General features: G+C 42.4%; 1 protein-coding gene across 1 annotated transcript in view; it reads left to right on the top strand.

Moving 5' to 3' along the window:
- Positions 1-16101, top strand: part of gab2 (GRB2-associated binding protein 2) — a 94922-nt gene extending 78821 nt beyond the window's left edge. Inside the window, exons 4-12 of the mRNA XM_083773916.1 lie at positions 1429-1612; positions 2108-2253; positions 2612-2916; positions 5873-5970; positions 6499-6787; positions 7381-7471; positions 8695-8797; positions 9131-9253; positions 11030-16101. Coding sequence (XP_083630042.1) covers positions 1429-1612; positions 2108-2253; positions 2612-2916; positions 5873-5970; positions 6499-6787; positions 7381-7471; positions 8695-8797; positions 9131-9253; positions 11030-11173 — 1483 coding nt within the window. The 3' untranslated portion in view covers positions 11174-16101. The remainder of the gene's footprint in view (positions 1-1428; positions 1613-2107; positions 2254-2611; positions 2917-5872; positions 5971-6498; positions 6788-7380; positions 7472-8694; positions 8798-9130; positions 9254-11029) is intronic.
- Positions 16102-16907: the final 806 nt, after the last annotated feature.

Raw genomic sequence — 16907 nt, 5'->3', positions numbered from 1 at the left:
CCTAACCCATGGCTCGGGAGACTGTGGGAACGTAATAGTGCATTTGCCCTGTCAATATGCATGCCATCTTTCTCTCCCCCCCCCCCCCCCCCCCCCCCCCCCCTCTCTCTCTATTTCACTCTGTGAGTGTGCTAACGTGTCAGCGTGTTTTAATCACAAGGACAGCAATAACCTGGATATGCTTTTATATGAATGTGCTCTAGTGCTGTGGGATTATCCCCAACAGTAAATCATCTAGCCCCAACTGGAAGTGCGGCAATGACCCCTAGTGGTCAGCTATGGAAAAGGCAGTAAGAACAGTAATCATTCAGTAACAGGTGTCTGAGTCTCCCTGTCTCTCCAGCTATTTTGATACGCTGAAAATACATCTTCAGGTCAGGATACTGATTTCATCCAGTCACAACTCATGAGGCAGCATACAGGATACAGAATAAACAAGAAATATTGGAAGTGAATTAACTAGAGAAATCACACCTGTGTGAAGTAGGGTTTCATATTTTTCCGGGATTTGGCTCATTTTAATTCCCGGGAATTTGCCGACCTTTTCCAAACATTTTGTTTGAGGAAAATGTCCATCACAAGCCTGCATGTTGATGACCCCTGCTCCGGACAGTTGACTTTTGCGTCTAGACAAGTGAATGGAAAATGTAGTTGTCCAAAGGACAAGTGCCTCAAAAGGTTAATGTCAAGCCCTGTCTGATCTATGAAGTACCAATCATGATGATTGGTACATCATAGATCAGACCAAAATGTATCCTTCAAGACATTTTGTTGTTTTGGCCCAAAATGAGTGGATATACAGGGTTTGACATTTCAGAATCTTCTTTAAGAAGATTAGTTAACATTCTTTGAAAAGTGAAAACTTGTTCCTATTCCAAGTGGCTATGACTGCAGAGATCTCCGCTATGAGGAGGACCGTTCTACTTAAGGCAATACATTGTACATGGGTCAGCCCTTCAGTAACTGTTTCATTTCACAGCAGGCAACAACACACTCATCACAATTGTGGTCAAATAGGATTGCCTTCGGCTTTGCACTTTGCTTCTAGAACGCTGTTTGAACATTTAAATCTGACGTTCTCCACTACTGAACCAAAAGGTGTGTCTCATGTCACCCCGACTGGGGGGCATCTATTTTCACAATCTGTGGAACCAAGTCAAACTAAATTGAATGCTTCAATTCCTACAATTCCAATTGTTTATCGGGGTGGGGGTTCAAATATGATTATTAACCTGAAAAGGTTGAGAACCACTGACTTGGAGTATATAGCAATGTGTGTGTGTGTGTGTGTGTGTGTGTGTGTGTGTGTGTGTGTGTGTGTGTGTGTGTGTGTGTGTGTGTGTGTGTGTGTGTGTGTGTGTGTGTGTGTGTGTGTGTGTGTGTGTGTGTGTGTGTGTGTGTGTGCGTGTGCGTGTGCGTGCGCAACAGGAGTGCCAGCTTCTCCCAGGCCACGCGGAGCAGCAACCTGTTCATGAGCAGCGACTCGGCGGTGCAGAAGCTCTCGCACGGTTTCTCCCACTGCCTGAACGGCATGGGCGGCCAGCTGCACGGCTTCTACAGCCTGCCCAAGCCCAGCAAGCACCAGCAGCACCTCCCTGTGCACGCCGACGAGGTACAGAATGCTACACCAGTGGTTCCCAAACATTTTAAGCTTGAGACTCATGTTTTTTGAAAATGTTTTGAAATAATAATAACTACGAAAAAAAAGACATAAAGGGACTCATAAAAATGCGTATACGCGACCCACAAATGGGTCCCAACGCAGTGTTTGGGAAACCAAATCACCCCTTCTTATTGTCGAACCTTTTCTTTCGACAAGGTTTGCAACCACAATTTACAAACTAAGAATTGATTTTCATGGCATGTTATACAACACGGAAGTCTGACGTAATCTTCCCATCCTACCTGGGTCTTTGGCTGGTCGAGCTCTAGCGAGCTCCATTCCCCTCCATCAGGTGCCCCGGCTGGCCAGGGGGAGGTAGTTTAGAGACCAGGATTACTGCATGTTTTTTGTGAGGGAACCTACCCTAGGGGACACGGGGAGAACATGCAAACTCCACACAACTCCTCCGGTCTTAATGGCTTAAATGCTTATTGTGAATTGTAGGAGGCGTGCTATGTGCTGCCGCGGGGCTACAGCTCCGAGGGACCCGCGGGCGGAGGCTTGGGCGACCTGGCCGACCTGGAGAACGAGGAGGTGTACACCTTCAAGACGCCCTGCAACACCCTGGCACAGCACGCTGGCACCGAGCGGTAGGCATCGGCAGAGTTATTATTACCTAATCACTATTTGAGATAATCGCAATTATTGTTTTTGCATAATCCTCGTTCCTATGAATGAATCTGCTGAGAAATAAGCGAAAATAGACGATCCCCAAACTGCACAAGTGAGCTTGTAGATATGCCATTTTACTATTTTTTTAACTTTATTTTTAAATTCATTGTTGTTCTTCTGGGGCATGTGTATATATATATATATATATATATATATATATATATATATATATATATATGATCAGTCATTGTCTGTATACTTAAGTGATCTGTCATAGCTCTGCATTTGTGCAGGTTTTTGTTTACAAAGCCTACATTTCTTTTCTGATTCCTGTAGCGTGACCGAGCGGCCCACGGATAACTACGACCTCCCCACAACGCCCGGCTCCTTCTACCAGATCCCCCGCACGTTCGACAAGAACCACAACGCTCTGCCCCCGGCCGCCGCCGATTCCACCACGTCCACACCGCCTCCCCGGCCCCCCAAGCCCAGCCAGGGAGGCTCTGACCAGGGCCAGTGGGGGAGCCCTCAGTCGGCGGGCAGCGGCCACAACGGAGAGGTGACCGCCACCACACACGCTACGTCTGTGATTCCTCGCCGGAACACGCTCCCCGCCGTGGAGAACGTCAGGCTGCACAGAGGTAACGTGTCACAGCAGACACCTTCTGACACTTAAAAGGAGTAGTTCACCCCCCAAAAATGACTTATTTTCTATCAATTGCACACCCCATGAAGCCTTGAATTCATGGAGATGTTTTTTTTTTTTGTTTTTGGTCATATTCTTGCTCAGGAATGGGGTGTGTAATTGATAGAACATAAGACATTTTTGGGAGTGAACTCCTTTAACCATTTAAACCCCTAATATAATATAATATAATATAATATAATATAATATAATATAATATAATATAATATAATATAATAATATAATATGGTTGAGTATCTCAGGGCTTTATGCTAGTGTTTTTTTCTCTTTTCACTCTTTTTTGTTGTTGTTGCTGAAAATAGCCGATCTTACAGGCTCTCAACCTGTCACGTTGGGCCACGTCTCAGGGACTTGACAAAACTGACAGTCGTGATATTTCTTTTCCTTTTAATATGAGTACTGCATTGAGTAGGCACTTCCTCTTCTCTCTCGGAGCACAGAGACAAAGAGAGGCCCAGTGTGTTCTGCCTGCCTCGAACGTCCTGCTAATGAAATTCAAGCCACGCGGCCCGCTCCAAAATGCCTCGTTCCAGGCTGATAAGCAGTGAGGGAAAGGGGGGGGGGGGAGGAGGAAGAGAGAGATAGAAAAAGGAGTGGAAAGAATAGAGCTCCACTCACAATGCAGGGTCTCTTTGGTGTCAGCACTGGGACCCCCCCCCCCCCCCCCCCCCATCCCCGTACTCTAGGCCAGTGGCTCTCAACTTGTGGGTTGGGGCCCACATGCCCATATGGAAAAAAAAGTAGAAGAAACATATATGTTGTCCTGTTGCCTCCAATAGTAAGTATTTACATTTTTTATATGTCATTTACATGTATGTCATGTAAAGTACCTTCTAGATTTTATATGTGAACTCTTGAAAGTGGCCCCTTTCATACAATCCTCATATAAGACAATAAAGTGAATTATAAAAGAAGCATACTTTTCTTGTAAATTAAATGGTTACAAACCATAAAATACATATATTTATATACATTACATATACATTTTATATATGGAAAGGATATATCTCATATAATTTAAAACTACAAACATTGTATGGAACATGTAAGGAATGTTACAAAATTATATAGGTTTCACTTTACAAAAACGTACTATGGCTCTTATATGTGCTTTGACTGTTATATATAGTTCCTATAAATGACAAAATTATATAAGTTTCACTTTACAAAAAAATACTATGGATCTTATATCTGCTTTGACTGTCATATATATTAACTACAAGTTTCATGTACAACATATACAAATGTAGTTATTTATTTTCCATATGGGTGATTCTGGGGCGGTCCCCAGATGACAGTGAATTGACACTTTAAGGACTTTTAGTGTTAAGACATTTTAAGATAGAGAGAGGAAAGAAAAAGAACATTACTGCATCAAAGTAATCAACAAACTATACTATAAAATCTGGTCAAACATGAGATGACAAAATAATGAGTTGCATTCCCTTTTACATTTTATGACTCCTACATTATTTAAGATCCCCCCCCCCCCCCACAATTATACTTAATTGCGTAACCGTATTGCACAGAACAGTCTGATATACAAGCTCACATCGCGTCACAGATGCGACTGTTGTGAGCTTAGAGGTCTGCTAGTCTCAGCCGTTATCTGCGCATGCGACACCTTCGCGGGACAGAGCAGAAATTAGGCTTGATGGGCTGCAGCTGCGAGTGCACAAACAGGCTCTGCCAAGCCCCCAGTGAGGCGCTTGGCCCTAGTGGTAAGAGCGGGGACTGCAGGCGGACCCGTCGAGTTATGACGAGGAAACCCTGTGCATCTAGGCTTTAACATTGAGCGTTCGTTTGCACCTCCACATTTTGGTGTGTTCTTCCGGGTGCTTCAAAACGCCACTGCGCAACTTCCACTGAAATGAATAGCGGGGGGGGGCGGGTCTATCGCTCCGGTTCAGTCTCTATCCTTTTAATACTCTATGGGCTCTGCTGCTGTGATCATGAACGCTCCCTGCGTTCTTATGACAGGAGGAGGTGTTTTGAATTATGTGAGTGCAGTTAGAACTTTTCCATTGAGACTGGAAGTAACCTCTGACCCAATAGTTAGTCTGTTAGTGAGACCAACGTGTCTCACATAAATTAATGTTTTCTAAGTATATATTTTAAATTAATAATTGGTAGGTAAAGGTTTTCGGATGCACACGTCTGCGTGTGAGACAGACCATTCACGCTAGTTCTGTGCTCAATGCAACACAAGGGAGATTTAGTCCTCCCTTTGCCACATAAACTAAACTTGCTCTGTCAGTTAAAAAAGTTTAAACAGTTTTCATAGGACAACAGCTAAAAGTTAATCGTTGTAAGGAATCTGTCGCAATACTGTACATGAAACCGTGTCTCTAAACACTGTAAACAGCATGTGGACAGTGGATGGTAAGATACTAGGATCCATATGAAAAGGTTATTATAACACACCTAGCACCCCACAAGTATTGTGACCCCCATGTGTCTGAGGTTATGATGCACGAAAGCTTAACGTCAGTGAAAACAAAGGATCAAAGAACACACACATTGCATTGTGAGGAGTTTTTCAACATAAGAGGTGGAATTGCAGTCACCAGTCGGTGGCCAATGCCATTGGCTAATGTAGCTGTGTGAAGAGCGCATATTGTCCTCTCGGATGCAAGGTTCGATGTTTTAGAATAACGGTGACGATTCCATGTATTCTCTGTTTACTGGAGCTGGAGAGACAGGAAGACACCTCTTTCTGAACAAACACTCTGCAATTATTTCTGTCAGAATATAGAGCTATTTTAACACAAAATGAATCACTTATTGCACATTCTTTTATTTTATTTGTATAGCATTTTTCTTTTCGATTTTCTTCAGGGTTTTTTTATTGGCGGCTTTTGATTGAATGAATGTATTGTGTTTGCATCCAGGCTCGTCCTTTGAGACCAACAGCCATCAGCGTCCCATCTATTTCAACAACGCAGGGCAGTCTGTGGAGTCTGTCAACGATGGCTTCAGCTCTTACCTGGTCAGTAGCACTTACCGTTTTCATCATATCCATGTTGTCAGGTGGAAACCTTGCATGTCAAAAACCCTTCCTATTTATTGGTATATTATTAACCCATTAACACATGAGGCCGATTCTACAAATGCATTCTGAATTGGTTGTTCTCAAACTTCTTTATAATTCATTTTTTTTAAATAGCAAGATCGCAGTGCGGCATGAAGTGATGAGCTTGTACATCTGCTTTTTTTGAATAGCCAACATTAGGAAAATACTTTTGCACACCTAGCAATCAGGCGTATGCACAGGTGCGTAGGCCAGTGGACATCAATGAAAGGAATGGAATACACCCGCACACTGTATTTGAGTATTTTCATTTTAATGATGCAACGTTTCGGTCTATCCGACCTTCTTCAGGCATGCCAACGTATTGTGAGGTTGTAGATATGCTATGTTCACTACTATTGAAACTTTTTGAAAGTATAAAATGAGTATGGAAAATGGACGAGTTGAATGAACTGTTGCACACCCTGCTCTCTTGTCTCCACCCAGAGGACCAAGGCCCCTCTGACCCGTTCTGACAGCGGCAACTCGGAGGACAACTACGTTCCCATGAACCCCGGCTCGTCTCCGCTCAGTGCCAGCGCCGCCCTGCAGGCCGACAGCCCCAAGAACCTGTACATCCCCATGAGCCCCGGGCCGCACCACTTCGACTTCCCGGGCTTCTCTGCCACGCTGCCGGCCCGCAAGGGCAGCACGGCCTCCATGTGCCACCGGCCCGCACGCCTCAGCGACGTCACCCCGCCGCCCATCAACCGCAACCTCAAACCCAACAGGAAGTGTGAGTGTGGCCTGGTCGGGCAGGGCAGGACACAATTTTGACATAATCGCTCCGATGGCGATTATTTGAGATAATCTCAATATTGTTTTTGCATAATCCCATGGATTAAAATTCTCAGTCGATTTGTGAGATTTAAATTGTTACTTCCTTGTAATTGTTTCATTTGGCTGAATGAAAGCTTGAAAAAGCTTGTACATTATTTATTTTGATTATTGTTGGTGATTTCTTTGTATTTAAATTGTTTGTCATATCACAGTTTTAAAAAAGTAAAAAAGTGGGTGAAATTTCTTTTTGTCATATCTGCCTGGTGCTATTTTTGTTTACATGATACTTCTTGATACTTCTTCTTCTCCACTTCAGAAAATATAATACTTTTTCTTCAATTAAAAACAGCTTTAGTTACTTTACAGATTTATTTTTATTTTGTTTGGGGTTCATGTGGTTATATGCCTAAAATGTAAAAGATAATGTGAGTGTGTTCACTGTTTATGTCCTCAACTAATTGGTCCACTATGGTGTCTGTCTGTGTCCTCGGAGAGGAGAGGACAATGCATGGTATTGACACTGCAGTGTGTCTTGTGTTTTTCCCCCAGCAAAGCCAACACCTCTGGATTTGAGGAACAACGGCATCATTGACGAGCTGCCATTCAAGAGCCCTGTCACCATGTCCTGGACCAGACCCATGTGAGTCCCCTATCTTATAGGTTATCATCATCGTCCATACAGGCCCTGTCACAATTGCTACTGTACATAACTTTGCTGTCCATACTATACAGTATGTCCAAAACTGTTACTTTTCAGGATTCAAATAAAAAAATAGCAAAAGTAACAAATCAACAAGCTCAAGCTCCCTCTATCGGCATCTCCGTTGCTAGGAGATAAACCAGAAGTGGTCCATCCGTCCGTCAGTAAATATGTTCACCCTCGTTAACATCAACGGTAGCCAAAATCTTAAAACTCTTTTATCCATTCTATTTCGCAGATTTAGTTAAAGGGGAATTCCGCATTTTCAACATTAAACGTGTCATTATTTTTTGTTTTGTGGAAATAATAACAATTCACCCAAAACATCAATTTTGTAACCGCGATCACGAACGCTTTCCTTGTGAGCTGCAAATCAAACAGCCTGTAAAAAGGATTCGAGATAAATGGATTCTAAGTGGACTTTTCACTTCATTTTTGAGTGGTGCAACCACTCCTACAATCAGGAATGTCCGTGGGTATCCGTCATGAGCACGAGTGGTGTGCGCATGCGTGAAATTGGAAAGAGAGAAGTATGTGACATGGCTGCCACCTGCTGGACGCAAATCCAACTACTGACTGTCTAGGTTCATTGATATCCATAATAAAGCTAATCTGACGAGCAGAGACAGAGAGAGAGGAGGGGGGGGGAGAGAGGGGAGTTGCACCACTCGGTTCACACAGGTGTGATTATTTTTTCCACGCACGGCAACTAGAGTGTTACGAGTGCGTGCAGAACAGAGTTGGGAAGCGTGATCAATAAACAGACGTCCAAAGACGATCTCGGCGACGAGGGCCCAAGTAGGTAAAGGTGTCAAAAGACGATGTCTGCAGCGAATGAGTTAATGATAATAATAGTTCAATGTTGAAAACGAGTGATCAAAACGAGCTTTATTCACGACTCATAAGTAAAGCGTAGCTGGTCGCAGTTACAAAATGCATGCCTTGGGTGGTCCGCAATCCTCCCACGATAGGATTGCATAACCTTTAGCTAACTTCCGGCAAATTCTTGCCCCTTGGCACCTCACTGAGAATACCTCTGGCAACTGGAATTGACACAGACTGAAACAATGCTGGCAGTCAATGTGTAAAAAAAAAGTAATCAAATTGGAGTACTTCTTCCAACGCTATTCACGGCCCCACTCCTGCTTATTTCCGTCCTCCAGGCCTACTATGAACTCTATGTCGTCGCAGCACTGTCGGCCCATCTCCACACAAAGCATCACCAGCACCGACTCTGCAGACAGCGAGGAGAACTATGTGGCTATGGTGAGTAGCTCCATGCAGGTAGATCATCGGGGATCACCATATTGTGATGATCTACTTGTTGAAAGTTTACATTCTCTCTGTCGGGTGGAAACCACACATTATGTCCAAAACTGTTACTTTTCGAAAGTAGCAGGTCTACAAGCTCAAAACGTGGCACAACGCGTTTCGAGCTTGTAGATCTGCTACCTTTGAAACTTTTTTGTGAAGCTGTAGTATGATCAAATTTATGAGAAAACACAAAAAGTTAGAATAAGGAGGTAAGAGGCAACGGTATGTATGTACCTTTCTTATTGTACCTCTGTAAAGTGTAATGAAATCCGCTCTTGTGCTTAGCAAAACCCAGCGTCTACCTCTCCAGTAGTGAGTGGCACCAACAGTCCCGCTCCAAGGAAATGTGGCAACGTGGATTATCTGGCTCTGGACTTCCAGCCTGGCTCTCCCAGTCCACACCGAAAAGTAAACACACCACTCGTCATATATTGATGTATATGCCATGTAAAGGCCTCAACTGTGGCTCAGTGTTCTCTTATTGTCTCCTTCAGGCCGGTTTGTTTTGCACCCTGTCCGTCCGTCCGTCCGTCCGTCCGTCCGTCCGTCAGTCAAAAACATTAATTCTTTGCCAGTATTCCTACAGATTTTGTCCAAACATCACCTTGACCTAGCAGTGCATTGTGGTCCATTTTCAACCACTGCAGTGACCAGACATGTTTATGCATGGAGGAAAGGGGGGCGGGGTATTGATTGTCATCAGAATTTGACCTTGGAATCTGTTAGACGTACTGTGGTCTCACACACACACACACACACATACGCGCACGTGCGCGCACACACACACACACACACACACACACACACTAACACACAAACACATGAGGATTATGGCTGCAATTAGTGATTCTTTTATTTATTCTGATGATTACTTTTTCGATTAAGGGAATCAAATGATTGCGATGTTGTTTTATCATTTATGTCAATGAACTAACTGAAGAATCAATATTTTATAATCAACTGCATCGATTAGTATGATCCAGTTATGGCCTATTTTATTCTTCATATAGTTCAGTCAGGACAACTCATGAATGGATGGAATATATATTTATTGAAGTAAAAGTACAATATTTCGATCTGAGATGAGATAGTAGAATTAAAAGTATTGGAAATTGGAAATACTCAAATAAAGTACAAAAAGGACCACTTCCGGGGGCACGGTGGCACAGTTGGTAGTGCAGACGGCCTGTCGCCTCACAGCTAGAAGGTCCTGGGTTCGATTACCGCTTGGGACGCTGTGGGTGCTGGCGGCGTGTTTCCTCCTCCGCTTCATCAGTGCTCATACCCGAGGCGGGGTTGGCGAAAGGGCCTTTCTGTGTGGAGTTTGCATGTTCTCCCTGTGTCCCCTAGGGTAGGTACCCTCACAAAAAACATGCAGTAATCCTGGTCTCTAAACTGCCTCCCCCTGGTCAGCCGGGGTGCCTGATGGAGGGGAAAGGAACTGGTTGGAATAACGTGTTCCTTCCACGCGCTACATCCAACCAGGGAAACTCCCCCCTGTCAGGTGTAAAGGAGCAACTTGGACACTCAGGCATGAAGGAAGCATGAGTTCAAGTCCGTTGCTCTCCCCATGTCCCCCATATGGGGACTAGGTTTGGCGGAGGGTGTGTAGAGCCCAGGATCACATTAGATAATTGACACAGGGGTGAAAATGGTTTACAAAATCGTGGGATAAAAAATATATATATAAAAAAAGGACCACTTCACCACTTTTCAACCTATCTTCATATAATTGGTCCTCACTAATAATTTTGATAAAATAGCACAAAATACTCAGTCTGTATCTCATAGGAGGGCTGTGGGCAGTTCAGAATCCCGTCCATCAGCGACATCATCAATGGGGAATCCAAGCTAATAGAAACTGCAGGCTTACTATTCCTGAAAAGTTTAAATGCGAAAATGGAAGCCATTGTTCTCACGATAATAAAAATCTAAATATATATTTTTTTGTTGAAAAGAAAATCTGCCTAATGATGATGTCACTGGTGGACGGGTTTCCCCACAGCCCTCCTATGAGACACAGACTGAGGAGTAGAAAACAAATGGTGCTATTTTATCATGAACATTACTGAGGACCAATTATATGAAGATGGGTTGAAAAGTGGTGAAGTGGACCTTTAAGTACAGTACTTAAGTAAATGCACTTAGTCACCTTCCACCTCTGCTCTGTATGTGTCTCGCCAGCCCTCCACGTCCTCAGTGACGTCGGATGAGAAGGTGGACTATGTGCAGGTGGACAAGGAGAAGACGCAGGCCCTGCAGAACACCATGCAGGAGTGGACCGACGTGAGGCAGTCCACCGAGCCCGCCAAGGGAGTCAAATCCTGACACTGACGTGGATGTCCACACACACACGCACACGCACGTGCGCGCACACAGTGTATTACTGTACTTGTGAGGGCATCAGCATTTTAGGATGGTGATGTAATGAATGCAAAAGTAGACGATCTACAAGCTTCATTGTCTATTTTCGGTGCACAACACTGGCATGCGACTGACTAATCATACATTGGCTTCAACCCCAAGCCTTAACTCTATAACCCCTAAATGTCTAATCCTAATTTTTCTTGTGAGGACCAGGAAAATTGTCTATACAATTTCTATTTCTCTAAGTCTGCTATACTTTTGGGGACATTTTGCCCTCACATATATAGTAATACAAGCACACACACACGCACACACACACACACACACACACAGACGCACGCACGCATGAACAGACAAGCCACGTCCGATCTTATTCCATGTACGTCCAATGTCACATCCTGGTCTCTGTTACGTAAGGAACACTTTTGTGGTTGTGAAGGAGTACAGACGATGTTGGGGGACAAAGAAAAGACATAATCTACTGTATCCTATACGCCACTGCTCTGTGACAGTGTCTCCGTGGTGTGTTGCTAATATCAGGCCATGAAACCACGCATCCTGCCAAAGCTCTCCAGACTGCGTGACAGCTGATGTCGTATATCAAAGAATATTATCCTGACTGTTAAGTGCAATCTGTATTCTGCAAAAGAAAAACGCAATGTCCTTCACTTAACACTCTCTCTGGCCATCCATCCCCCATCCTCCAACACCCCCACAAGACCCTGCGATCACCTCCGCAAACAGCCCGGTGCTTTTGTGCATCTTGCAGGTTATTTACCAAATTGCTGCCATTAACAAAATGAAAAGAAAAACTAACGCCACATACAGTGTAACCAGTCGATAACCATACTAATACATGCGAGTACGATTACTTGGTCTCAGGAATGCCAAGACACAGTTTCATTTGAGAACAGAGACAGCATTTGTGCTGAGAGTTGCAGAACCAGTGAAGAGATTATTTTTCTGCTGCAGGCAATCGTTTCAGCTTAGCAGTGCATGTCCGGTAGGAGGGGGGAAAAGAAATAACAGCCATAAGAAAGAAAAAAATACCCTTGTCAGAACCCCTAATGATAACTTCAAATGACAAAGGAAGAGTGTGATATATATTTAAAAAGAATCAGAAACTGTCTTTCATTGAATTGCAGGCCAGTTAATTCATTGCAAAGGTCAAAGCCACAGTAACTCCCAGACGTACGGTGTAAGGAACCAGATGGACAAGAAGAAAGCTGTTCCTTTTCATTTGGGCATCGGTGGTCAGCTGTTTTCTTTGTTTAGCTCTGATGCATTTCATTGTGGAGGAAATGAAGGTAACTCACCCAAAATGTAGGAAGTATAATAGCCAATGGATTCAGATATCCTCTTTTATCTCTCTCTCTCTCTCTCTCTCTCTCTCTCTCTCTCTCGTTCTCCCTTTCTGCCTTTGGAGGCTCAGCAGAAAAGGGGTCTGGTATATTTATATATTGCACAATTTGCAGAAAAATGACCATACGTACCAAAGTCGTGCTTTTCATTGATTTATTGATAAGGGTGTTTAATATGCCATGCACTACAGCCACTTCTGTTGAACGATGACTTCGACGGGCATATTAATAGAATGACCTATTTCCAGCACCATATAGCTGGAGGCCTACTGTTGAGGCAAATGGAGGCACTGGTTTGAGACAGAAAAATAGTGCACTACAACAGTGGTTCCCCAAACAGTGGGTCATTTTATATATATATATATATATATATATATATATATATATATATATATATATAAATGGCCTGTCTCTCTCTCTGAATTAAATATCTCACTTTTGCCCTAAATAATGGGAAGAATGCCATGCATATAGTGAAAACGGATCAGATCTACTGTACAAGCTCACACGATGTGTGATCTTGTAATCAGACATGTTCACTATCTTGGAGATAGGGCTTAAGTGGGTAACTAACTGTGGGTTCCAGGGAGAGACCAAATCTATCTTTTGGCATCTTTAGCTAAAACGATTGGGAACCACTGCACTACAAAGTGAAGTATTGTGGTTGCCACAAAGATTTGCCAACAAAATAGTAAAAAAAAAAAAGAATGTTGTGTGATTTCTTAAACGTGTCTTTCTCCTTAAAATTGCCTTATATTTTCATTCCTCGTTTTGAAATCTCATACAGGGCGTATTCCTCGGGACAGATTATTCACAATGTTACTTGCGACGGGTAAGAACAGCCATATTGTGTTCAATATGAGATCATATTGATTTTTGTTTTGTTTGTCGTCCAAAAATGAAGTCCAGTATTTCACTGTGGTCTGGAACCACTGACTCATGTGGCCATGCAGTACTAAAGATGGTATTATTAATGCTTTGATTAAGATCCAAAATCTTAATGCTTTTTGTACCATTTTTACTGCTTTTGTATTCTTTTTACCGTTATTTTTTTACTGATAAGGGCAAGCAAACGATCATTGATTAAAAGAAAAAAGACGGCTGTTGTCGAGCTAAAGTTAAGCGAAGTTTGTTGCGATGTGTATTATTTTTGTTTGAAAAAGAAAACAAAACAAAAAAAGTGAAATAAATCCAGAATTGGACTTTTATGATCTGTGCTTTCAAAACGGCTGGCAGGCGAAAACACTGGCAAAGGCCCTTCCTCCCTTCCTTTTAGCTGTGAACTGTGACTCATTGGCTGTCTTTCATGTCCGTCATCCTGCTCTGTCCTGGCTCCAGCAAGGTCATGTCAAGAAGGAAAGGATTTATTTTATCGTCTATTCTGACATTTTGCGTTATCACTATCAATTGTGGTCACTTCCCCAAATTGTGTTTGGAGTTTCCTTGTTTTTAATGCCTGTACTTATCCATAAATGTTTGTTTTTTTAAAATGGTGTGACGGTAGTAGATACTGTATTTTGCAAAATTGCAGAATTTGTCGATTTTATTTGAGCACTCGTAAAATGCCATCTGCAAGTGTGTTTTTGTGCAACTGTTGGAAGACTTTTTTTCTTTGTGTGTTTGGGTGTGCGTGCGCACATGTATGTATTTGGATTGCAGTCTCAAATTATAATGTACACGTGCGTAGATCCCATTTTACGAGTGCTCAAATCATATCTGACATGCTCTCACAACGTATCTAAATTCATCAAATTCATAACACTGTACATATTATTGGTTCTTTGCATAACCCTTGAAGGAGGGAGTATAGAGGACATAGGACAGAGCAGAGTGAGGACCTCAGACACCACTAAAGAAGAGGGAGGGGGGGCAGCATCCGTATTGTGGGGAAAGCTTTCCCCACAATAACAAAAAAGACACTAGATAAAGTGCCCTGAGAGACTCAACCATGGGGTTTAAGTGGTCAACAAAGGCAAAGAAAAGACTGAAAAATGGCCTGTCTCTCTCTTGTCACTCTCTGAAAACGTAAGTGAAACAAGGAGTTGTAATTTATTGTCGATGGAAGAGCTGTGTGTGTTCCGTCTTGTGGTAGATTTAGTGAGTTGTAGAAATGTAAAAAGGAAAAAAAAAAACGGTCACAAGCTAACTGAGCAGGAGACGCCTACACACCACTAGCCTTGGGCCAAGACTGATGGAGATGTATCTTTTATTGGATTCTGACATTTGTTTATTTCTGATCACTTCCCCAAATATTCTACAAGCTCATCTACAAGCTCGAGTGGCGCGCTATGAGCTTGTAGATCTGCTATTTTTCAATAGCTAAATTATAACATAATGTTTAAAACACCAAAAGGGGTTCTCGTCCAAAATGGTTTAATAATTAAAGTGTTATCTGTCTTTGCCATTGAGCTGTATATCTGTCTTTGCCGGAAATTGTGGCAGGTGAGAGCTGGTGGTATTTCACTTGAAGGGAACAAGGAAATAAAATGGCATGCAGGCACAGACGGGATTAAAACACTACTTTATTAAGCAATACAGAAATATTACAGCATGGTTAATTATTATTATTAACATCTGTGGCTTTAGGGTAAAGCACTTTATATTTTGTATTTGTACATTTAATGGAGGAGTACATTCCAAAATCTACCGTATTTGAGGAACTGTCAGATATCCAAAAATATCAGGATTGATAAAATAAATCTCTTGGTTTTACCTACACCACTCGGCTCTACTGAGCAGGAGAGGCCTGCCCTACACCACTAGGCTCTACTGTCGGACTGTCACGCTTAATTTATACTCCACCATGCGACCACGTCACAAGCCGAAAATAGCCGGTCTCTAACGAGCTCACAACGCGCCGCATGGGCGCGATTCGTGAGATTGTAGATCACCTATTTTCAGCGAACAATGATGTTGTCATAGGACAAAGTATAAATCGTCGTTGTTGGGCAGAAACCTCCGATCTCCATATTCAATTTTTTTTGTGTTTTTTCATAAATGAAAGCCCTACTTGATCATGCTACAGCGTCACATAAGTAACTGATCTGCAAGCTTGAAACGTGGAGTGAAGTGACACGTATTGAGCTTGAATCCTGAAAAGAAACAGTTTTGGACATGTGAGGTTTCCACCCGACAGACGAAATCCTGCTCCACTGAGCTGACATTCTGTGCTAGTAGAGCTAGCTTTCTTTTATCTTTTTTTTTCCAAAAAAACCACTGTTATTGCTACTGCTGTAAAGCATTTGTAGATTGCTTGTGTGTTAATTTATTAATTTATTGTATGTTTAGCAAATGATAAGTGTACCAAAAAAAGAAGACAAAAAAAAGTAAAATGTCTCTACTAACATTTAATGTATTCAAAGTCTCTTGATTTTTGTGAAGTAATATGCCAAACAATGCCACTGTGATGGTAGTGTGGTACAGTAGGCCTACATTTGGAATACACAAGATGACAATAACTGTTATTCCTGTATTATCATGTTATATGACTTAAACTGTGGACATAGAATAAATCAAGAAATGCAACCAGTTCTGTGTCAAAGCTTTACTTGGTCATTATTATTACTTGCGCAAGCCGAGCGCGCAAGTAATAGTTTCGCCCGGCTCGTATGCACCGTCCTAGCCAACCCGCCACTTTTGATGCGTATGCAAATAAAACAGCAAATTGTGCCTGATTTGCTGGGACCAGATTACATGGTGTGTATATGTATAACTAGCTCTCAATGATGACGTAAGAAATATGTGGATTAAAGGACCAATGCCAGAGTGTAATTGGTCTTCGATTGTGACGTAATGACGATATGTTTTAGTGTTGGGAGGATTAAAGGTAATGCTCCTGTGTATGTAATCTGGTCCCAGCAAATCAGGCACAATTTGCTGTTTTATTTGCATACGCGTCAAAAGTGGCGTGTTGGCTGGGACGGTTTTTGCCGCAAAGTAACCACAGTATACCGCTAATCAATTTACAAAAAACCAATTACACTCTGGCACTAGGCACTAGTGTTTTATGTTTTAGTGTTGGGAGGATTAAAGGTAATGCTCCTGTGTATACTTGAACCATACTTAATAATACTAGGTGTTTATATGCATAAAGTAGATAGGTAGCAAATAGTTACACCTAATAATTAGACATTTCAAACGTTCCTTCACAGAGATACTGAGATTTGACAGTTTACAGCGGTCGAAAGTACTTGCTCGCTCTGCTTGCGCACTAGTTGGCCATTTATGGCCTACTAGTGTGCAACAAGCAAGTATGCACTCGACAGAGTGCAGTTCTAGTTATTATTATTATTAATAATAATAATAATAAAATTCATCAGGCCCGGGCCGGGCTA

The sequence above is a fragment of the Protomyctophum parallelum genome, assembly GCF_964188405.1.
Source record: "Protomyctophum parallelum genome assembly, chromosome: 9".
In the NCBI taxonomy this organism is placed as follows: Eukaryota; Metazoa; Chordata; class Actinopteri; order Myctophiformes; family Myctophidae; genus Protomyctophum; species Protomyctophum parallelum.
This window is presented reverse-complemented; position numbering and strand designations above follow the sequence as displayed.